Source organism: Arabidopsis thaliana, chromosome 3 (assembly GCF_000001735.4).
Source record: "Arabidopsis thaliana chromosome 3, partial sequence".
NCBI classification, from domain to species: Eukaryota; Viridiplantae; Streptophyta; class Magnoliopsida; order Brassicales; family Brassicaceae; genus Arabidopsis; species Arabidopsis thaliana.
The window spans coordinates 8741875-8765593 of record NC_003074.8 but is presented as its reverse complement, the minus strand read 5'-3'; the positions used below and the strand labels follow the sequence as shown (position 1 = coordinate 8765593).

The window sequence follows — 23719 nt, the reverse complement described above, 5'->3', positions numbered from 1 at the left end:
AGAAATGACAAATGGATTTTAATATTTTAAGAAGTGTACGCAATGTATAATATATTTTTACTAAGAATTGTTTTGTGAGAAACCATATTTTTAATTTGATATTCTTAAGAATATATATTGTTGTAATGCGACGCGTGTTAGATCTACAAAGCTTGTAAGATAGATATATGTAACGAAGATGAGAGCATAGAGAAGAGATATCACAAGATTTGTTAATGCATGTAGTTCGAATAACATATATATACGGAACCAAATTCAGAATCATTCAGTAGAATAAAAATGCAAAAGTCACATTTGTCAATGGTATCTAGCACACACATGTGCATACCACTCTTATCTAGATTAATTAATCAAAGAAACTACCACTCATTGTATTTTCGACCAGTGTGGTTTCCTACACAAAATCACTAACAAATCTATGACAACACCACACACATCATGTATGCTTCTCTCAGTTTTAGATCTAAGGTTTGTAACATTTTTCTTGTGACCACCTCGTCCTTTTATACTTCTTGGATTTCAAACCTATCTTTTGGGTAATTGCTTATGCTATATTGTCAACTTGACCCAAGACTCTGTTCTATTGCACATCTACACTGCACCACGATGCATGCATGTCAACTTGAACCATGCTTTAACTCTGACGCACCTATATCTCTGTACTGACACAACCGCTCCACTGATTGATGCAACCTTAGCCTTTACCACCTCTATTCCGTTACATATCGTCTTTTTGTTTTTTCTGCTCTGTTACATTAGGTTTACTCAGCTGATACTTTGCTTTCTTTAGACTTGTTCTTTTGAGTTAGAAGCTTGATTTGGTTGAGTTCTTACTTCTTGGATCAATAAGACTCCAAGGTTCAGCACGCCACTACATTCCACTTGACTTCACGTATGTTTGTCTTGGCTGACAAGATTCTCTAATTGATAAATCACTTCATCTTTGTTTGTACATGCGGTTGTATCAAACTTGTTCATTGCATCTATGGCTATACATGAGGTTATATCAGACTTGTTCAATGCTTCTTGATCATCTCTCTTGAGTCTAATAACGAGTAAGAACACCAATATAACTTCAATCTCTCCCTTTATTACTGAGTTATAGAGCTCAAGAATACTTTAACCTTGAATTTGATGATCTTCTAGCTTTCATGATATAACATAATCTTTGGCAGCTTCATTGTTTTATGAGGATTGTGTCATTTTCTACTTGTCTCACATGTCTCTAGTTGCTATGTTACGTCTTGTTGTCAGTCTTATAATTCTGTCAACACAATGTATCTTCAATCTCTCTCTTATTTGAGTGAGTTGTGAGAGTGACAAACGTTGACGATCTGCAACCTCTATATATCATGTTATGGTTTCTTGTGGCACATTTGTCTCAAACAATTTCAATTTTGGTCAACACATAGTATTTAACTTTTTTTTTTTCAAGGTACATAGTATTTAACTAAATAAGAAAATATTACTAATAAATATCATTTATTATTGACAATATTCTCTATTAACATTCGTCTTGTCCTTTATCAAAAAACATTTATGTCTTCTCTTAATAATAGAAAGATGAAATTGATTTAGTTAATTATATCGATCAGTTCTATTGAAACCTATAGACATGTTGCATAGCTCCTCCAAACAAAAATTATTTGTTTTACAATGATTTTCTTAGTTAGATTCCAATGATCCAAAATATATAAAAATATGATTATTGAAAATTATGCGGATGACTGAACAAACACTGTTGTTACTTCTGTTACTGTCCTGTACTAAACTTCCATTACAAACAAAAGTAATGGCACATGGTTTATGGATTTTATAGTCACTAACTACGCGACGGTTATCATTCATCAGTCTCGTGACAAGTTTTATTGGCTGAACATTATATATAGTTTATATGCTCATTCTACATAATAGTTAGACTTTAGATGAAAATGGACCACTTAAACCTTAATGCTAATAGTTACAAATTTACAACTAAACTAGTGGAATATGAAACATCAATGCGTTGCTTTTGGATCACGTGGTGGGACATTGATTTATTGGATCGCTTCTAATTGACAATTAACCAATAATCTCAAACTTTTTACAGAGTCCTTGGCGTGTCAAATGTAATTAAAATCAAAGTATAAATCCATTTGGATGTAATATATAAAAAGCTCTTTTTGAAATGCATATGAGAGTGTGATAGTATACCTATACTACAAGCATACTTTTTCACGTTAAGATAAACCTAATACGGTAAGAGATTTCTTTTATACACATCTTATATATAACTAGAGAATCATACCACAAATATTAATTATGATATGGAAGATGTAATAACTCCTTTCTTATACCCAAAAATATCAACACATTAACCAATTTAAACGTAAACCTAAAAAGAGGAGATAGCATATAATTATGAATATACACACTACTAAGTCAGAAAACTTGTTCCTTCAACTGATTCTCGCTCACGAACGTTCCATGGAAACCATAAGGTACCCTCTCCGGCAAGCGCACCGCCGCGACTTGCTTCATATCCGTCGCGTCGACCACCACAAACTCCGACTCGTCTTTCTCTTCGTCTCTCACAAACCCCATTACATAACCTTTGTCTTCTTCTCCTTCTCCCTCCGGTACAAAGCACGGTTCTCCACCGAACCGGCTCGGTCCGTAATTAAACTCTGAAACGGTGCCGTTTTGTATATCTACCTTCGCAATGCCACTGCATTTGGGCCAAGGATCGGCTATTGCTATGTAAACGAACTGGCTTTTCCGGCCCACGTAACTACGGTTTATGTGACCCGCTTCTAAATTCACTCCGGTTACGATAACCTTACGGTTCGATTCTTTTGTACGCATGTTTAACCGGATCTCACTTAATTCAACCCGGGTTGGTTCTCCTGATTCACTAAAGATCGTGTCGGGTGGGCTCATACATGACCCGATTACGACGATAACTGGGTCTCCCTCTTCGGTTCTCTCTTCCCACGCATTCCATAGATGGAAACAGAAACAATCCGGTACATCAACCCAATTTATATCCGACCCGGTCAGATCCTGCTTTGACAAAACTCCAAATCTCGCCATTTTTTCTTTAACGTAGATAACGGGTGACCCGCCCCGAATCATTTCGGATAATTTGAATACCATTTGCTGATCCGGTATAACGACAAAATTCTCGGTTATCGCGAAATCATGAATCATCGTTGGTTCAGGGAGCGTGATCTCCACGTCACGTGTCTTTTTCCCGCACGTGTTGAATTTAAGATACCTGAGATGAGGTTTCTTCAAAACGTTGTAGCTCAGTGTATGGAGATCTCCTGTGGTCGCGTCCACCTTAGGATGCGCTATCACTGAAGAGTCAATCTGGTCATCGAATCCGAACCGTCCGATCGTCTCAAGATCTCCTTGACCGTCGATCTTCACTTGGTAAGGAAGATCATCTTCTGACATGGCTAATAACCTGCCGTTAAAGAAAACCACACCGGCGTTAGCTACGCCCATGCCACGTGTCCCGTCCACTAGACCGATCCCAGCTCGAGCCGTGAAGAGAGCGAGTCGAGCTAGACCGGAATGGCCGTGAAGCTCGCCGATTGGTTTAGGGAAAACCGATCGTCCAAGCGCGGTTTCTTGAACAAGCCGGTTTGTTTTAGTGTACCGGCAGCTGTAACTAACCTGGTTATCAAAACCGATACTAACGGCGTGAATCATTCCGTCACCGTCAAATAAATGATGTCCGGCTAACGGCGGAAACATAGGGTTTGCACCGTTACGGATGTAAACTCCTTTTAGACAAGAAGGAATCTGACCAACCACTTCTAAACCGTTCTGAACCGGACATTCATTAACCGGAGCGAAGTTACCTGATAATTGAACCGCCGGGTCGGTCGGTTTAGGAAGCGGGCGATTCTGCTCCATAGGAATAACGATAGAGGACTCAATCTTGTCGAGCATCGTAGCCGCTAGCTTCTGAAGAAGGTTTAAGTTTGGATACGTTGGTTTGAGCTTAACCGGTGACGGAACCGGAGAAGTGAGATCAGGAAGTGTCGGTATCTTGAAAGGGTTAATGAGAATTCGTCGAGAAATATTTGCATTTTTGGGTTGTGGAAGTAAATGAGAACGAGGAGAAGTCTTCGTCGGAAGAAGATCAGAACGAAGAGAGTGTTGCATGGTGGTGACTTGTGAGCGACCTATGCATAAAACATGACTAGAGAAGTTTTCTAACGTTTTATAAGTAAAAACGTTTTTGGTGTTTGCCCAAAACAAGAGGGTAAAAGCTAGCGGTTTATATAAAGATGATAGAAAATGTAACGGGGTCTTGACATTTGTCAAGATACCATATTTAATAGCAAATCTAGATTATATGTTCTCTACTATAATGTGGAGTATTTTGTAGATTTATTTTAATCCAACGATTCTGATTGTTTTACTTATATTTATTCTTTGTTTCAAGGGTAGAGATTTTTTTTGGTTTAAAAGTGAACCTAAATAGGTGTCGAATCTTATCTTCCAAAAATAGTTATTACGTATACGTATAGGAATAACAACTGTAATATTTTGTTCTTTTTACAATTTTACTTTATTAGAGACATATATAGCAGAAAATATCCAGATTATAAGGTATGCTATAATGTGGAGATTTTTCCTTAATTCAACGATTTTGATTGGTTCACACACATTTACTTTTTGTTTCAACGGTGGGAATTTTTTGTTTGAGAGTGAATTCTAAATAGGTATCAAATCTCCCAAAAGTAGTAATTATAAATTTAGAAAACTATAAGATTTTTTACCTTTTATTAATCAGGCACATATATAGAAGTGAATCCTTACAATTATTATAGGGTCTGCTGTAATTTGAAGTTTTGTTTTTAATAGATTTCTTTAAATTTTATGAAGATTGTCTGTTTCATAGTAAATCCAAAGAAAGTGTATATTGGAAGACCAATAATATTCTTTTGAATAACATTTTTATAATTTATTTTATTAACTAAAGACATCTATGTGTGTTTTTATTGCCAATGAGTATAACACATGTGTTCAATAATTAAATATTAGTCAAAAGAAATTCATTAGTCATAAAATTAGACACAGGTTTAATATAAAAGTTTAGTAAAAAAAATTAGTCATTCATTACAAAGTAATGGAAGAACGATAATCTGTTAATCTTTTTTAAAATAATAGATATGTGCTTTTTTTGCCCGTGTACACATGTGTTTTTGTACAAAATTAGTCGAATGTTTTCAGAATACAGAATTTCGAAAAACAAAGTTTGGCATAGAGTTGTGTAACCGTTGGTGAATTAGATTTTGTTTTGCCACAATAATGTGCATAGTGAATGAGAATAGTTTTTTTTTTTTCTTTTGGTAACCGCTGGTGAATGAGATATTGTGGAAGATAAAGAAGGAAGATTATGTGGAACAGTGGAAAGACTTTTTTATATTCGTAATATAATTGGTATGACCTTGTGGCAGGTGTGTGTGTTTTAACTATAATGTAAAATTCATGCGGTGTGTGATAAAACTTTCACGTTTAGTACTAGTAAGGATAATACATCTAAATTTAGTCCCCAAAAGTTACTAATCAATTATTGTGATTAAATGTGTCATGAATAATGTGAAGTTGCTAGTGGAATACACTGGGGAGATGGTAGTGGACCGTTTGTTAGGGTCGCTTAGAGTCCAAGTTTCTTGAATCGGATTGGATTGGTTATTAGACGCCGCCAAGTCAGAAAATTTTGGTATGCTTTATTTTGATTCACAGTTTAGTTTTGTTTTACAGCATTAAATAATGAAAAATGCAACAATGCGGAGATTGGAAGGTGGTGGTGGCAATATTGCGGAGATTCGAAGTCGATGGTGGTAGTGTGCTAAACAAAGTTTATATATCAAACCACTAATTTACTTTAATGCTAGTGGCCATTCTAAAATTTTATCTTTGATCGACCATTTTCATTTACAAATTTGTCTTCAATCTGGCTCTCGGAATAAGGAGATATGTCCATTTAATACAATGGTATCTTAAAACTACAATTTTATAGATTTAATTAGATTTTATTTTTATTTTTATTATATTTGTATGAAGTATTTGAAATAATTTTTAACTTTTATTCACTATTTCAAATAGTTTTTTTTGGGTCATCTGATTGATTATATGTAAGAGACATACGTCTATTGATGAAGAACTGATTTGAAAAGTCGGATCGATCTCTCGAAAGTGAGCCTTAAAGTGTACAATGATAGACACAAGAAAATATTGATATGACATGAAAGGGTGATTTTCTAACATCTAAGTCGGAAACATAGTGAAAAAAAAAGTCGGAAACATAAACATAGTAGATAAAATTTAGATTAGAGTACTAGAGAATTAATCCACAGTCTAATATGGATTATGAGAGCTAAGAAGGAGAAAGATAAAACATTCTATGAAACGACAAGGATGCTTCAAAGGAAGAAAATGAATGAAGAATGAGCGAGTATTCCCAAAGACCTAGTAATGATGTTCAATTTTATTTTATTTGGGTTTAGCTAGAATTCTTACTCACTATAAAATACAATGCTAACACTTGATTTGTGAGGTACTCTCTATTCATCATAGGAGAAATTTGTTATGTTGTGTTGGCTTTCTTTAGATTTTTTCGATTTGTTGTTTTCTTTAGATTTTTAGAAGTTTGGAATTTTGCAGGCGTCACTAATGTTTGGTATCAGAATTTTTCTTAGTTTTATGTCTCAGACTTTGGCTTTCAATCCAATACGGTTTTTAGTCTATTTATTGGTTTTGGTTGTATGTTTAGTTTTCTTTTTTAGAGCTAAAATTCCGGAAAAATCACGTTTTCCTAGTTTTATTTTTCGGATTGTTCGTTATCTGTATGTATATTTTTTAATTTGTAATTTTATAAATATACAAAAAAATTCAGATGAAAAAGAAGTAAGATAAATTCTATAGTTGTAGATCCACTATAACATTTTTTTTCGGGTATTGGAGAAAGAGAACTCAAATCGAAAGTAAGTGAGTTATCAATACCAACACCAAGTTTGCTACTAAACCGCCTTATCTTTGTCTTTGTGGAGTCCAGGTTCAAAATATAGAAGAGTCATCAAACTTCATATGATGCAACCTAAAAGCCCGTTTGCAAAAGATTCACATTCTACGACCACATAGTTAATGAAACCAAAGAAAAGTAACTGCATCATAGAGTTTACATAACATCTTGAGAGTGGAGACAAAGATGGCGACAAATTAATACTCGACTTAGATATGATGATATCATCTATCTTCGGATTTTATAACCTTGTACATCACGCGACTTTGACTGACATGCACTTCACGTGGTACTATGAGACGTGTGGTATGATAATAGAGTTTACTATCTCTTCGACCGCTTAACCAACGACCAACACTTGTGCTTATGAGACTTGCTGAAAATTTAAAACAGAACTATTTAAACACCACCGATTTCACGTGTCAATTTTGTAGTCTCTTAGGGAAACAATGCGTTCGTGAGATTAATGGTCGGTCACACTTGTTGTGTCAACAGCTTCTTCTTAGCTCCATCCATGCTTATAAAGATACTTTGGTTGTATACTTTGGTATTATAAAGAATATACACGAGTTTTCTTTGTCAAATTATCTAATCCAATAGAAAAAGGACAAAAATTTATGTAATCGACGTGGATAATCCCAATACAATGTTTTGAACTTCATAATAAATATTGTGGTCATTTTGTGATGGATTCAAGCCAGTAGAAATGTCTCTTCTTTGCTTATAAGTTAGGCAGAGTTACTTAAAGACTAGATTTTAATCCACGGTATATTACAGGACAATTTATTTTTTAAAAGTAATATATATTAAAATTTGTAAATTTTATTTTTATAAAATATTTATATTTTACAGTTTATAATTGTTATTAATTGTTATTAAGTAACGCTATACCACGAATCTATGAGACAATTGTTAAAAAACTGAAGTTTTAACCCTTACTAAAACAGCATATTAATAATATTTTAAAATTTTATAAATATTGATTCAAATACATCCACCAATTCAATTATAAACCGATTAGTCATTTAAATCGTTTACGAACTACTTAAATCATTCAAGTAGATAACACGTAAAAGAGTATGCGTCATAGTTAGTCCAATGGCACAATTATAGAGTTATGATCCACTCTCATGCAGAACTTCGTAGTATAAACATCAATACATCATAATGGATAATGTGTTCACTTTGTGACGGATTTAATGGACTTGATTAATATGTGATCGAGGCAAGAGAAATAGCCGGATTTTGCTTCTGAACCGGTAGAATTAATTAAAAGCACTAAAACATTTCTAGCAACTTGATGTTTTTTTCTTCTTCTTGATGTTGTGTGTAGTAAACTATGTGATATTTTTGTATTCGTAATAGAAATTTAGGTTTTTATTGAATTTTCATTTTCTTTGTAAGTAATGTATGTACCATAGCTAATTGCTGAAACAACTAATCTATTAACAAATAGTAGCAAATATTTGGATTATTATTAGTATAAAGGTGAGTTAACGTCAAGAAAAAATATCATTCATATCAGTTTTTAAATAGCCTTGACATCAAACTATTAAGGCTAGTATTAGTAGAAGATCTGTTTGCATATTTTTCCAGTTAAATTCTCTCATAATGTATTTCACTTTAATAATTTGAAGTAAAAGTGAAATTTAGAAACCTATACAATATAGGAGAATTTTTAAAAAACCTCTTTTATAGTTCCCCTTTTGTTGTCTATTTTCAGTTCTACTTTTTTATAGGGTTTTTATAAAGATGTTATTAAGGTTTTAGAAGTTTGTATAAAAGTTCAGAAGGTTTTATAAATATTATTTTGGAGCCCAACCACGTAAGCCGCTAGAGACATCAAACTAAATAACATTTTTGAAAATAGATATGTAATTGAAAATAGGCAACATATTGGATGTTTTTGAAAATATATATTATAATAGGGATATTCTAAAAAATTCTCTAAATCTATTGAGTTATGAGTATATGATCTGGTATTGGATTCATAAATACTTCTACTTTAACCTATTATTTTTACCTATTTTTATATTGATAAATTTGTGTAAAAAAATATCTACTTTAACTAATTTCACAAAAATAACAAATTAATGAATATTTTCTTCCATAATAATACCATTAAATTAATTCTATCAATATATACAAGCTAGCTTTTAAAAAACTGAAAAAACAGATTAAACTACATTTAAAATTATAATGATTAGTATAGTACTTTTTTGTTTCATCCTATTTATCATTTTTTATTTGAAAACTGTTTTTGTTAGTACATAGATATTGTCATAAATTGACATAAATTTTCAATGTCAATGTGTCTTTTTGGTTTTGCTTGCTTCCCTCCCACTACACATTGCACCTACACGACTGATTCCTCTTTCCTAATTTCTCAATTTTCCTATTTCTTCTTATTGCTCCTTTCTTTATTCATTTTCTGGTCTCACAAATCTCGGGATTGATTTTTTTCTTCTTCTACCCTTAAATCCCTCTGTATGTTTTTTTGTTGCACGCTCCCACATGCGTCTGATCTGGAATTAGATCACAAGAATCTCTCTTTCAACTTCTCTCCTATGACGAAATAATACACAAGAGAAGAAGAAGAAGAAGACTAAAGAAGATACTGCGATAAAAAAAAAAACACAAAGTGAATGCTGCAAAGCAAAAACTTGAGAAGATTGTGTAAGAAGTCATTCATTATCTTTCTTGCAGAGAAAGTTAGAAGTTGAAAAGACAAAAAGGTTAGAACTTTCTTAGATCTTTCGATTTCTTGATTTAGACCCACTTTTCGAATTCTGATTCTCTTCATTTCCATTGATTTTTTCTTGGTTTAACTCTGTTTCTCCAGTGGTTTGACTTGTTACTGAATTAAAAATTAGGTTAAGATTTTGATCCATTTACTGGTTTCGTAGGATTTTTGATCTGAAGATTCTGATTTGGGATCTCAAATGGAGAACGTTGATGTGTCTAAGTACATACACAGCTCTGTGCACAAAGCTGTTGCTTCTAAAGACTATGTTGGTCTCAGAGCAATACTGTCTTCTCTTCCAAAGCCTAAAGATCCATGTGAGATTCAAACAGAAGCAGCTTCATTATCCGAGGAAGCAAAATCCGATACCATTTCAGCTGTGATTGATAGAAGAGACGTCCCAAGCCGCGACACGCCGCTACATCTAGCGGTGAAGCTCTGTGATTCAACATCAGTAGAAATGCTAATGGTTGCTGGAGCTGACTGGACTTTGCAAAACGAAGACGGTTGGAACGCGTTGCAGGAAGCTGTTTGCAGTAGACAAGAGGCGATAGCGATGATTATAGTTCGGCACTATCAGCCTTTAGCTTGGGCTAAATGGTGTAGGAGACTACCTCGTTTGATAGCTACAATGAGTAAGATGAAAGATTTTTACTTGGAGATGAGTTTTCATTTTGAGAGCTCTGTTGTTCCTTTTGTATCTAAGGTTGCACCGTCTGATACTTATAAGGTTTGGAAAGTGGGATCGAATTTGAGAGCGGATATGACTATGGCTGGTTTTGATGGGTTTAAGATTCAACGGTCTGATCAAAGTATATTGTTTCTTGGTGATGGGTCAGAGGATGGTGAAGTTGCTCGTGGATCGCTTTACATGGTGAATCATAAGGATAAAGAAGTGATGAATGCGTTGGATGGTGCTTGTGGAGTTCCATCAGAAGAAGAAGTTAGGAAAGAAGTGGCTGCAATGTGTAAGAGCAATATCTTTAGACCCGGGATTGATGTGACACAAGCGGTTTTATCTCCGCAGACTAATTGGAGGAGGCAGGAGAAGAGTGAGATGGTTGGTCCTTGGAAAGCTAAGGTCTATGAGATGAACAATGTTGTTGTTAGTGTTAAGTCAAGAAAGGTTCCTGGTTCATTGGCTGTAGAAGGAGGCGATGATGATATCTGCGATGTTTTAACAGATGAAGAGCAAAAGCAACTAGAGGATGCTCTTAAGCTGGATTTACCAGACTTCCCAAATGTCAATGGTGAGAATGGTTTCATTGTTCATCATCAGGAAGATCATGTTGAGGCCAACAAGAAAGCAGAGAAGAAAGGGTGGTTAGGAGGTTGGAGAAAGAAAGAGACTAAACAAGAGAAGCAGATTCAATACGCGCCACCGAGAAGCTCTCTTTGTGTGAATGAGAAAGTAAGTAATCTATTGGGAGAGTCTAATCAGATAAAACCAGGAAGACACTCAGTAGATAATGAGCATTATAGGAAACCAAAAGCATTGGTCTCTGACAAGACTCGCCACGAAAGCGAATATAAGAAAGGGCTACGTCCTGTTCTTTGGCTATCTCCAAACTTCCCATTACAAACAGAGGAGTTGCTTCCTTTACTTGACATACTTGCAAACAAAGTTAAGGCGATTCGTCGTCTTAGAGAACTTCTTACCACAAAACTTCCCTCTGGAACATTTCCGGTCAAGGTATGTTGTCGTTTCATGTTAAGAGCTAATCTTAATGTTCTTGAAGATGAGTTTTTTTTTCTTTTTCTTATAGAGATTGTTTGTGAATGTAGGTTGCTATTCCAGTGGTACCTACAATAAAAGTGCTTGTTACATTCACAAAGTTTGAAGAAATTGAGCCTGTAGATGAGTTTAAGACGCCTCTCTCGAGCCCGACTTCTTCTGGCTATGAGAGTCCAGCTGCTGCAACAACTGACTTCACCAACTCATCATCGTCCTCCTCGTGGTTTCGTCGGTCTAGATCAAACAAAGATGGTGGGAGTAGTAAGTCAAAAACATTACAAGACCCATTTGCTATACCCACAGGTTATACTTGGGTCAGTCTTGAATCAAAGAAAAGGAAACCAAAAAAGGGTGGTAAAAAAACAGAACAAGTTAGCTAACCACTTCAACTCTTGAGAACATAATACTAACCTACACAGGTTTTCTTCATGAGATTTGTGAAAAGACATTGAAGAAAGGGTGAGAAAGGCATAAAAATTCTGATACAACTTTATTTGATTATTTTGTAACATAGCTCAGACATTTGCAATGAATTGTTTTCCTTTCCATTGTGATGTAAAAACATTTGTTCTGCGTCTTTTGTATCTTTTTTTTATTCTTCTTATTCAATATGCTTGGAATATGCAACACCTGAGTCGATATCTTGGAAAAAACTGGAGCCGATTAAATCACATTCTAGTGTAATTCCAAATAAGTTTGTAGATGAGGTAACGTTTGTTCTTGAATTTTGACTATTTTAGATGTTGAGGACTATATACGGATTGTCTTGAGGAGGAAGGCATTTTATTAACCTAACTACTTCATAATAATCTAATTTCACCAACACAAAATAACCCATTAACACTTGGGCCTTCAATTCAACACCATGGCCCATTGGCCTTTTTCTTCTTTCTTCTTTCTCTTACGATCCTTTTCTCTTTGTTGTTGCAGTCTCTTCTCATCTTCTCCACTCTTCACTTGATCTCATCTTAAATACGATTAAGTATAGGATCAATTTCCAACAAAAATCTGGAATTCACCAGAGCTTCATCCTCATCGCGAAATCGACCCGCCGTAAGTCTTTTCTCTAATCTCTACTCTCTACTTGTCGATTTGATGGTTGTTTGGTTTAATCGATTAGATATAGAGCTGTCAAATGGTCCGTCCAGAGACTATTGGGTGTATCCGTACAAACAATTTTTTTTTATGGGCCAAGTTGGACGGTTCATAATGAACAATGGTCCGAAAATGTCCATGCCCAATAAAGACCATGTCCATATGGGCAACCCGTGGTCAGCCCATTTTATTATTGTTATTATTGATAAATCAAAAATCATGATTTTAAAGAACAATTGAGAAATTGCATTTTTCGGTAAAAATTATAAAAATCGGAGACTTGCATTTTTCCGACAAAACGGTAAAATTGTGTTTTTTTTTTACCAATATAATATAATCACGATTTTGGCGGAAAAATTATGGAATTGCGTTTTTCCGCCAAAACCGTAAAATCGGAGAATTGTATTTTTCCCGTCAAAACCGTAAAATCAAAATTTTGCGTATTCCAAAAAATTGTGGAATAGTATTTTTCCTTCAAAACCGTAAATAATTTAATAAGAAATAATTTATTAAAATTTAAAAATTTCATTAAAATAGAAACTTATAATGTAAAATATATAATTTGAAAATTATTTAGTTGTAATTGTAATTAAAATTATAAAAATATGATTAAAATGAAGACATGTATATTGACTCAATTTATGCCCATGGGCAGCCCATTGTCCATACGGTCAAGCCCATATTGTCCGTGGACAAAACTGGTCATATGCCCAATTAGACCATTTGTTTTTTGTCTAGAATATAGTCCGCCCATATGCATTTGGACTGGACAAGCCCATGGGCGTCCCGCCCAATTGACAGCTCTAATTAGATAGTCTCCAATATCTATTGTCTACTCTCTACTTCTAGATTGGGAAACTTTTGTTGAATGTAGTATTTCGTTTAAAACATATAGATGCCTCTTTGTCTGGGTATTATCATATCTTTGCCATAATCTTTGTATTATGTTTTACAACCTTATTGCTAAATAGGATCAAGGTTCTTGTTGATTTTCAATTTCGTTTTTAAATCTTCTCCATTGCTCGATTTCTCGATTTCTCGATTTGATTGTTACTTTTGTTTTGACTCCTCTTATTAGATGGGTTCATCGTCATTTCCTGATGAAGATGTAGATGGGTTCAGACTCTGAGTGACGCTCCCGTGTAACGAACGTAAGCTAAACATGAATTTGAAGGGGCGGGAACCAATTAAAACCGGGTTATTTTATAAGCAGACCCGAATTACGGTTTGATCCTTGCCTCGGTTGAAACGAAACGGCGTCGTTTGTTTGAGACCACTTTCGTTGCAAATACTCCGCCTGAAGAAAGACCTTCTCTGTCAGTTAGAGGCTTTAGTTTCGTCCTCGTCGTCCTTTTTTCTTTTGGTTCCATTAAAGGTATCTAACGTCGGCGGCAGAGAGAAACACAATTTCTGCCTCAACGATGAACAGGTTCAATACTCACCTTTCTTAATCCTCCATTTTCCCTTAATTCTATCTTCGGTTGGTTTTTATGCGTTTTTCTAATTTGAATCACTGTCTTTGTAATCAGTTTTTTTTAAATTTGAGTTGTTTTCTTTATCTTTAGCTAATCAATTGATGGTGGGTTGCTTATTAGTTCTGTTGTTCCTAGTTTTGAGAAACTACTGTTGTTAAAGTTTCAATCTTTTGTCGGTGATCTCATGTTTGTTGTGTCTGTCAAGTTCTGCAATCTCTTAACTTTATAGGAAATTGGATCCCTTGTTTGTTTTGTGCAATTTAGATTAGAGTCCATCTTGGAATGTTGAATTTGTATCTATTTATTACTATCCAGCTTACTTGGATATTAGAGAAGATTATTATATAATGATGCTATGTCTAAGGACAGGGTGCTCGCAAGGAATCTTAGGACAAGTGTCTGTGGAACAAGGATTTTGCAGAGGACTTGTTCGACTGTTGTGACACATGATGTTTCTACTTCTTGTTCCAATGTAAGATCCCTCTCCTTGTGAGTTCGCATATCTTGTCTTGGAAGAATCAGGAAAGATACTTGTGATCTTTTGCATGTTGTTGTTGTAGCAATATATCAAAAAAATTCTGTGCAGCTGTTCTAAAGTCTTCTTTGGTCATTGTGATGATGTAGAGTAGTTTTTCATGTTTGGGACATCAATAGTATTTAGTGTGATATCCTTTGCTTAATATTAAAGCAATGTCATGTTCTAGAAGTGATAGTTTTACATTTATTAATCGATTTAGGAGAGCAATGCATTAAATAATTCCACTGACGATGGTCCACAACATGACATTGCTATTGTTGGTGGTGGAATGGTTGGAATCGCTTTAGCTGCTTCATTGGGTAAGCAGTCGTTGCTAGTGATTTATGTTCAGCTAACTGTATAAATATTTGTTCAATTGACGAACATGGTTGTTATTCTTTCAGCCAGCAAGCCATTGACAAAGCACTTGAATGTCGCTATTATTGACAATAATCCTCTTTTGGGGAGAAGAAATATCATAGAGAAAGGGCATCAACCTGATCCCAGAGTCAGTACAGTCACACCTGCAACAATATCCTTCCTCAAAGGTACGTAGTGGACTTTCTCGTTTCTTCCCACAGTTTCTGCTCATTATTCTTTCAAAATGGTGTGAACTCTCAATTGCGTAAGCTTAATTTAATATGCTGGTTTTGCCACTTGGAACCCTTATTTGAGCTCAGGCTTTGTCCTCATTCAGTCCATGGATATCCTTTTTAGTTATTACTTTGGAATCATGTATTTGGTTTGAATTATGCAGATATTGGTGCCTGGAAATACATTGAGCAACAGCGACATGCGTATTTTGATAAGATGCAGGTAATTATTGTTAACACTATACATTCCTTCCAAAGCATTTCTATGATGGCGTCTGAAATTTTTTAATTTCTTCAAAGAAAAATTCTTTTAAGGAATTGGTTTTCTGTCAAATGTTTGTGGTTATAATTGTGGTGGAACATGTTTTAAGTTGCCTCTTTACATGTTGGTAACTTGGTATAAATTATCCCTTCCTTTGTTTAAATTCTAAACCTTAAAAGGAAAACTACAGTCAGATTTATCTAGGTGTGATCTACTCTATGAAGGATCTACATATACTGACAATGATATGCTAGACAGAAAAACAAAGTCATTTGTCATGTTTCGTATTTTAGGTATGGGACTATACAGGCCTTGGATATACAAGATACAATGCTAATGATGTACATCAAGATGTTTTGGGGTAAGCATATTGCTATATACATCTGCATCCTTGATGATGTTAATAGCTGTGTACTCATTGTTGACATGATCCAGGTGTGTAGTGGAGAATAAAGTTCTTCAGAGTTCTCAGCTATCTTGTGTACAGGTATTTTACTTTCTTGGGTCCGTCCAAGTTTTACTCATCATCCTGATGCAATCTATCGGGTTTTTCTTGGAAAGATATGTTATTTGGGCCAATGCTTGTAACTTACCTCTTGACTGTCCTTTCGCATGTCCACTAGAGTATTTGCTCGCTCAAAACCTTCAGCTACCTTTTAATTTGATTTTCCAACAAATGAAGCATAGCTTAAAAATCAACCATCCAGAAAGCTTATCCATATTGCTTAGACTGATCTTCATCTGAACACTCTGTGCTCAAATTTAGAAAGACTGCTATGATTTTGAAGAATTCGTTCTAATCGCTTATTAGTTCTACAGTATAATCAGATAATCTGACTTCATCAGTTTGGCATGTTTTCTGTTTTTTAAATGGGAGGGCGTGATATTTGCAGGAATCAGATCTCCAGAAGACTGTTTATCCCGCGAGGTTAAATGCGATGGATATGCTACCTAGCTCTTCGTTGACAGGTCTTGGTGAAGTACCATCCACAACAGACTTGTTCATGCGAGGACGCCTTGCTAAGCTGGAGCTAAGCGATGGAAATCGCGTCTACGCAAAACTGGTGGTAAGTTTTCGTTCTCCATTTGCTAGATTTGAGTGGAACGACTCCTGAATCTCATCAATTTTAGGATGTCTAACAATCTTTGTGCAGGTAGGCGCTGATGGGTCTAAGTCGCGAGTAAGGGAGTTGGCTGGGATCAAAACGACTGGATGGAACTACTCACAGAACGCTATAATTTGTACTGTTGAGCATACAGCCGAAAACTACACAGCATGGCAACGGTTTTTACCCAATGGCCCAATCGCACTTCTTCCCATTGGTGACAAGTTTAGCAACATAGTATGGACCATGGACCCAAAAGAGGCATCAGATCGAAAATTGATGAACGAGGATGACTTCATCAAAGCTGTAAATGATGCTCTGGATTCTGGATATGGTCCTAATCCAGAGACTACAAGTTCACGGGATAGTCTCTCTTGGCTTACAGGAGATGCGACCATATCTGCCAAAGAGAGGTTTGAAACTCCTCCCAAGGTTGTGAAGCTTTCTTCAGAGAGAATGATGTTCCCTTTGTCTTTAAGGCACGCAAAAGACTATGTGTCAAAACGTGTGGCTCTTGTTGGTGACTCAGCTCATACAGTTCACCCGTTGGCTGGTCAAGGAGTAAATCTAGGATTTGCAGATGCGTGTGCTCTCTCCAAAGCTATAGCAGAGGGCATTGCTCTTGGTACTGATATAGGCGAGGTATGTGCTCGGATTCTAAGTCTTATACCTCATGTTTATTTTCTCCTTTCCTCTGTATTGAATATTGATTGCTTGAAATTTTAAATTGTAGGCGAATCTGCTCAAACGTTATGAAGCAGAGAGAAAACCTGCAAATATAGCAATGATGGCGGTTTTAGACGGAATCCAGAAGATGTACTCGTTGGATTTCGGACCGCTGAATGCTCTAAGAGCAGCTGCATTCCACGGGGCTCACTACATTTCGCCGCTTAAAAAGCGTATCATATCTTATGCTTCAGGAGAGCAATCTTTGCCGCTATTTTCTTGAAGAATGCGAGGGATTGTTCGCTTTGTTCTCAAAATACTCTGCATCATCTCTTCTTTTGCCTTATATAGAAATTTAATGGTGACTGAAAACAGCTCCCAGAGCCCATGTTTTAAATAAGTCTGTTGTATTTAGTTTTTTATGTTTCAGTCAATAAAATACTAAAATGTTACATAATCTGATATCAAAACAATGTAAAATGTGAATACTGTGATTTAAATTTTGATGTCCAACACTGCCACATAAGGAAGGCAAAGTCATTGTTCCATTGCAACTGTGTATATAACATCAAGTGTATATGTGTTAATAATGCAACTTAATCAGCTATATATTTCTTTGTAGTAACTTTAAAATGCAACTTATATGCACAATTGTACAAAGTTTAATCCAATATTCACAAAAACGCATCCCGGACTATTCTCGCCATGACCCTTGACCCAAGCCGACTCAAAATCTCAGGCAGTACTGTGGCAGAGATTCCAGGCAACACTGGAAGCAGTTCCCGAACAACTTGAGATACATCTACTACCTGTTTTATGATGATGACCACACATAGGTTAAAAACTTGGTACTCACACAGACTGATTTTTTTTCAAATTATGAGAGGTTTTTGAATCTAACCTGATCAGGATTATTCGACATGGAGCTTCTTGCGGTAAGGAACTCGATTACTTTCTGAACATTGTTCAAGATGACCTTGTCTTCTTCCGTCACGGATGGAAGAAGTGCTGCAGGCTTGAAGGGTCCCAGTGTTGGTGGTAACATACCGAAGATTGGTGTCGCGTTTCTGAATCCGAATACCGCCATTGCTTGCACCAGCTGTTCTCTTGTGATTGCATCGATACCTTTTACTATCTGTGTTTTGTAATCACGAAAATTTCAGAACTCAAAAGGTGTCATGAATAAGCATGTTTTTGAATCATTATGTGGTGATTATGAGCAATATTTATTGTACAGATTTATAATTCATTGTGCAATAGTTCAGAGTATTTATGTGACAAGATTGAAAAAGTGGTTAGATTTTGATTAGTACCTCATCCAATAGAAACTCGCGGAAGAAGTTCCCTTTCTCCGAAAGCAGAAAAGACAAAGCGACTCTTGTTTGAACTGGCTGGTCCGGTTGGGATGCACTAGCTGGAAACATAGGAACCAAACTGCTTGTCTTACTTTGCATAAGAGCCATCTCTGCCATGCCTCCATTCATATCTTCCCCTCCTCCACTTTTGGCTGCTGTAATGAAAGTCTCAAAGGCTTGCATCACATCGATGAATCTTTCAGCATCAAAAACGCCAGTCTTCCCATATATTGTGTAGCGTAAAGCCTCTCTCAAGCGAGGTGATTCATCCGTAAGGAGCCGCTAAATTTTGAGGTAATCATATGAAGACGTTAGTATTTTGTAAGATAAAACAATGAATGAGTGGACTAAACAGAAGGAAAAATCTCAACTCTAATTACTGGATAACACTAACAGAGTTCATATAGAATACCTGAGCGATATAAGGATAAGCCTCATCCACAATAGCAAATTCAGGATTCCCCACTAGAGCTATACCTTCTAGCACACCAATTGCCCTAATAATTAGGGCGAAATAAGGGGGAATTCTGAAAGGATAGTCAAAAGTTATCTGTGCCAAATCTGCTGCCAACTCTTGAAAATTGATGTTTTTTGCTCCACCACCTTCGAGCGCCTGATCAAAAACCTTGGCCAGGACAGGTAATATAGGAGCCAGATTGACCCCATCAGGGATGAAACCGAGTTTAACAAAATCTTTTACTATGGCATCATAATCTCGGTGAATTAAGTGTGCAATGGCTTCAATCATTCCGTACTTCTGATCATCAGTCAACTTGGTAACAAGACCTGTCATCGAACAGACATGGATAAGATGTCAACAAAGTTTTTTCTCATATCACATCGAATGCAACTGTGCTACCCGAATCTAATTTTTCACTAATAACTGGAACTACAATCATTACCAAAATCGAGGATGGCTAGTTTCCCGTCTGGGGTACGGATCATATTTCCAGGATGAGGGTCAGCATGGAAAAACCCAGTATCGAGCAACTGAAGCACAAAACAGTAACAGTGTTAATGTCTGCACATCATCTTGTTTCTAAAACAAGAGAAAGTGTGCGAGCAGAATAACTAGAAAAGAGGACAGAGAAAGTCAATACAGACTACTGCTGGTCAACACATTAAATCAATCAAGGAAGTGAGTAAACCTGAGGCAAACTACAATGGTACAGGTCCCCTGCCTCAAAATCACATTATACTCACTATATGACTGAGAATATTTGGTTAGGAACATTGACTAGCCATGCTATATAGGATAATAGGAACAACCAAAGAATTATATGTACCATCACTTCAATTGGTAAAGAATTAACTATCTCAGAAAAACTTAGCATAGCATGCCTAGATCTATGTCATTTAGCATGATTGCAGAAAAAGCTGAACAAAGCGGACGATTTAATGAACGCAAGTAAGCTAGGACCACATTAATTATGCTCCGTAACAAGCATGTAGGAAGAGTTACCTGCTTTAGGTAACAAATAACACCAACATTCACAAGTTCGCCGACATCACTCTCAATACTTTGTGACAGTTTCTCACCATCAATCCATGAGGTTGTAAGAACCTTCCTTGACGTGTACTTTTGGTAGGTTTTAGGTACAACAACCTGAAACAATAATTGCATGATTACGAACCATTCCACGGATATAAATCCACATAGGTACTTGTCAAATACAATTTTATGATCAGACGCCTCATATATAGACAACGAACTAAAGGGTCCATTAGAAAAGTTATGAAGCCTACTTGTGGAAGATCTTTCTTCATCATTTCTGCAAAATATGTTCCATTTTCTCCCTCGTTAACATAATCCAGCTCCTCAAAAAAGCGAGCAGCCCATTCATCAACCAGTCCAACAACATCTACTGACACCTGCACAAATTACCATGAAAACAAGAAGATCGAAAGTCATTGAGGTGAAAGAGAACAATTACAGAACTGCATAAGCTGAGCCGTCAGACAAAACCTTGCCTGAGGGAACTTCCGCAGAAATAGACCTAAATTCCGTATCACAAACAAGTCAACAGTCACAGTCTCGAGAACGAAAGGCCTCTGTACTTTTACTGCCACTAGATCCCCATTTTCCTTTAGTCTTCCCTTATAAACTTGTCCCAGGGATGCTGAAAAACCAGAATAACAATGAATCATTTGACATAAAACTCTATTGAAATGATAAGGTGTGCATGTTCATTGATGGTCTGAGATTTACCAGCAGCGATTGGGGAAGGAGAGAGCTCGGAATAAACGTCGTACCATGGCTTCCCAAGCTCCTCCTCAATTAGAGCCATTGCTACATCATCAGGATATGAAGGGACCTTCACATAAACAAAAAAACAGACAAGTTTAGCAATCAAAATTATTTGGGAATGAATGAAGGGAAAGATATAATTGCAGCATCATACCTTATCACACAACTTTTGTAGCTCTGTCATTGCAGCGGGTGACAATATATCTGGTCGAATACTCAAAGCTTGCCCAAGTTTAATGTATGCTGGACCCAAGGAAGTTACAATTTCCCTCAATTCAATTGCCCTAGCAACCTCATTCTGAAAATGATGACAGACGGAAAATGAGACTCAAACTGCATATAAAATAATTGCAAGCAAAAGAGAATTGAAACGTGAACAAAGATATACACACCTAAATTGAATAAAATACTACAACTGTGTACTACATCGTTTTCAAAGATTTAAACCAACATCTATTGCTCAAATGCACTGGGGATTAAACAAAGTTATGTTGATCATAGGCTCTGCAAAAAAATTCACATCATGGGCTCCATGCTTGGAACAAGGAAGAAACTGAAAGATAGGAAATGAAAATTGTCTACTGTTTATCCACTCAATCCTAGCTAAAGGAGTTTACATATATCACCAATCTTCAAGTCACAACTATCTTTTCTACTCTTAGCTAGAAGAGCAGTAAACAAAATATTACCTCTTTAACTTTCTTGTTTATTACATCCCCTGCAATACGCGATAGAAACCCTCCAGCAACCGAAAGCAACTGGATAACTCGAGAAGCAACAGCACGAGGCCGTTTCCCCCAATAGGCAGAAATGGTCTCCGGATCATATACCAAAGGTAAGAACTCACTGCTTTCACCAGTCTACAAATCCCAACAAAGACAAAATTAAAACATTACAATGCTAAATACAATACTAAAATCTCAGCTGAATTGCCAAAGAGTGTTTACCTCAACAAGCCTTAGCTGAATATTATCATCAGCAAAAACCGAATCCTTCAAATTCTGGCCACGAAGCCCTCTCATCAACACAGATAACTGTTCATCTTCTTCCATTTGAGCTCGTACTCTTTTAATCTCTTTTGATACATCGTTAATTCTCTGTACCATTGCCATAAACCAAAATTCGAGGTTATAATTTTACACAATCCAATAGAAATTTTCTATGAAATTGCTCAATTGAACCATAACATAATCGGCAGAGGTAGGAGTAGAAATCGTACAGTGGAAACATTGTTGTTGACTACTTTTGACGCAGACGATGGAGAAGAAGATCCGTTTACGGTGGTGGACTTGGGTGGACTAGTCTGTGTAGGTTTAGGATCAGTAGCGACGGCTAGAATCTGGCGAGAGCGTTTATTACGGTGAGGAATCCCGGAGACGAAGGAGCGGCGGGAGGAGACGGAGAATCGAATTGGCTCCGGTCCGCAATTGACGAGACGTGGCACTGCTGCTTCCATCGATCGGTAGAGAGAGATTTTGAGGAGATAGTGGTTGTGGTTGATGAAGTAGTAGCTCTTCTACGGCTCTAAGTGGAAGCGGAGTGTTTGGTATTTCACCGGAAGGTAACGGCAATGGAGGGTCCACGTGGCAAGACCAAGTTCATATGATGATTATTTGTTTCCATTTTATTTATTGACTCTGAGATTGTGACATCATTTGTTCGAAAAAAAAAATGGGAGCATGTAAAATGGGTTTTAGAACGATTCGAAGTCGCGACCTCGGATTTACACCGATAGTCATTACGTCGGCAACGAGTTTTGACTTTTTTGTACTTTTTCTTTGTGCTACGTCGGCGCCACCTTGGTTTTTCGGCTTTTATTATATTTTCTATTCCTCCGTTGATTTCGATATTCACTTATTAACATTGGAGAAAATCACAACTCATGTATAGAACACGAATGATGATGTAGACCACATCCAAAACCACATCGCAATAATATTATAACAATATTAAAATCTCTCTATATATATATATATATTTATGTATTTTCGTTACTATTTGAATTGCATCGCATTTTCTTTATATCGCAAAACATAGTTACTATTCGGATTATCAAAAGGTAACTATATTAAGATATAAACCTATTTACACAATTATATATTAAAATGTTTGACATTTAGTTATTTAAAATTTCTTCTATTTTATACTGTTACATAATTTGCCATTTGAGTATGATATATTTTTCTTATAAAACAATATTTAATGACGTCGATGTCGCTGTTATAGTGTTTTCTTATGTATTTTTTATTTTGGTTAAAAATGTTTTCTTATGTATTTCAATAACTAATTGTCTTAATCTTACCAACAGCATCAAATGTCGCAATTAAAAAGAAACATTGTAAACCATAGGTCCATAGCCATAGTAGGAAAAAGACATTTGTCCAATCAAAATATTTGTTCAAGAAAAAAAACAACTGATCTCCAACTCTTTAATTAGGTTTCCTATATTAATTTACCTAACAATTGTAAAATTTAATAGTTTAGACATGAGCTTGTATGTTTGACATTTAAAATTATTTTAAAAACGATAATACCTTTTTTTATTACTACAAATTGGCATTTGAGTATAATATAATGTCTTTATATATAAATTATTCTTAAAATACGTTATCATAGAAAGTTTTGTTTTTTTAATCTAATTCAGCAAATAATTGGCTTAAGACAGTGACACATTTTTTAGAAGAAAATTTGTAAAACCGTACAAATACGTTCTCGAAAAAGACAAGTGTACAACTAATCTGGATAATCTCTTTTAATTAGTTACCTTATATTAGTTGTTAATATGTTTATAAATTACTACAATATACGATAATTAAATTTAAAAACCAGACAAGAGATTTCCAAATCCAACCCTATTATCCAGATGTGGTCGGTGAAAGATTCCCCAATTAATAATGTTA

At 35.7% G+C, this 23719-nt stretch overlaps 4 protein-coding genes, 1 long non-coding RNA gene and 1 other non-coding gene across 7 annotated transcripts; 3 read left to right on the top strand and 3 right to left on the bottom strand.

Annotated features, from left to right (window-relative positions):
- Positions 1-2290: 2290 nt before the first annotated feature.
- NCED6 (nine-cis-epoxycarotenoid dioxygenase 6) lies at positions 2291-4175 on the bottom strand. Its single transcript, NM_113327.3, has one exon. The coding sequence runs from the start codon at positions 4153-4155 to the stop codon at positions 2422-2424; it is 1734 nt and encodes a 577-aa protein (NP_189064.1). The 5' UTR covers positions 4156-4175; the 3' UTR covers positions 2291-2421.
- Positions 4176-9442: 5267 nt separating this feature from the next.
- AT3G24210 (Ankyrin repeat family protein) lies at positions 9443-12209 on the top strand. Its single transcript, NM_113326.3, has 3 exons — positions 9443-9759; positions 9931-11460; positions 11553-12209. The coding sequence occupies exons 2-3, from the start codon at positions 9967-9969 to the stop codon at positions 11880-11882; spliced, it is 1824 nt and encodes a 607-aa protein (NP_189063.2). The 5' UTR covers positions 9443-9759; positions 9931-9966; the 3' UTR covers positions 11883-12209.
- A 232-nt stretch (positions 12210-12441) lies between these two features.
- Positions 12442-13794, top strand: AT3G00430. The gene is made up of 2 exons (NR_143815.1): positions 12442-12555; positions 13676-13794. It is a non-coding gene; the product is annotated as an uncharacterized misc_RNA (transcript).
- A 114-nt stretch (positions 13795-13908) lies between these two features.
- AT3G24200 (FAD/NAD(P)-binding oxidoreductase family protein) lies at positions 13909-17763 on the top strand. 2 transcript variants are annotated; one of them, NM_113325.4, is made up of 10 exons: positions 13909-14026; positions 14442-14544; positions 14810-14909; positions 14994-15137; positions 15347-15405; positions 15738-15805; positions 15880-15931; positions 16338-16511; positions 16599-17192; positions 17284-17763. In NM_113325.4, the coding sequence occupies exons 1-10, from the start codon at positions 14019-14021 to the stop codon at positions 17497-17499; spliced, it is 1518 nt and encodes a 505-aa protein (NP_189062.3). In that variant the 5' UTR covers positions 13909-14018; the 3' UTR covers positions 17500-17763. The 2 variants fall into 2 exon arrangements, with proteins under 2 accessions (NP_189062.3, NP_001030758.1); NM_001035681.2 differs by having other exon boundaries at positions 14004-14544.
- On the bottom strand, positions 14014-14460 carry AT3G04635. The gene has a single exon (NR_141111.1). It is a non-coding gene; the product is annotated as an other RNA (long non-coding RNA).
- On the bottom strand, positions 17693-22481 carry AT3G24190 (Protein kinase superfamily protein). The gene is made up of 13 exons (NM_113324.5): positions 22039-22481; positions 21767-21916; positions 21509-21679; positions 20974-21117; positions 20781-20886; positions 20543-20691; positions 20318-20443; positions 20034-20177; positions 19474-19561; positions 18984-19357; positions 18530-18853; positions 18118-18351; positions 17693-18025 (listed from the first exon to the last, which is right to left on the bottom strand). Exons 1-13 carry the CDS (start codon positions 22273-22275, stop codon positions 17891-17893), a joined length of 2382 nt encoding a protein of 793 aa, NP_566745.1. The 5' UTR covers positions 22276-22481; the 3' UTR covers positions 17693-17890.
- Positions 22482-23719: the final 1238 nt, after the last annotated feature.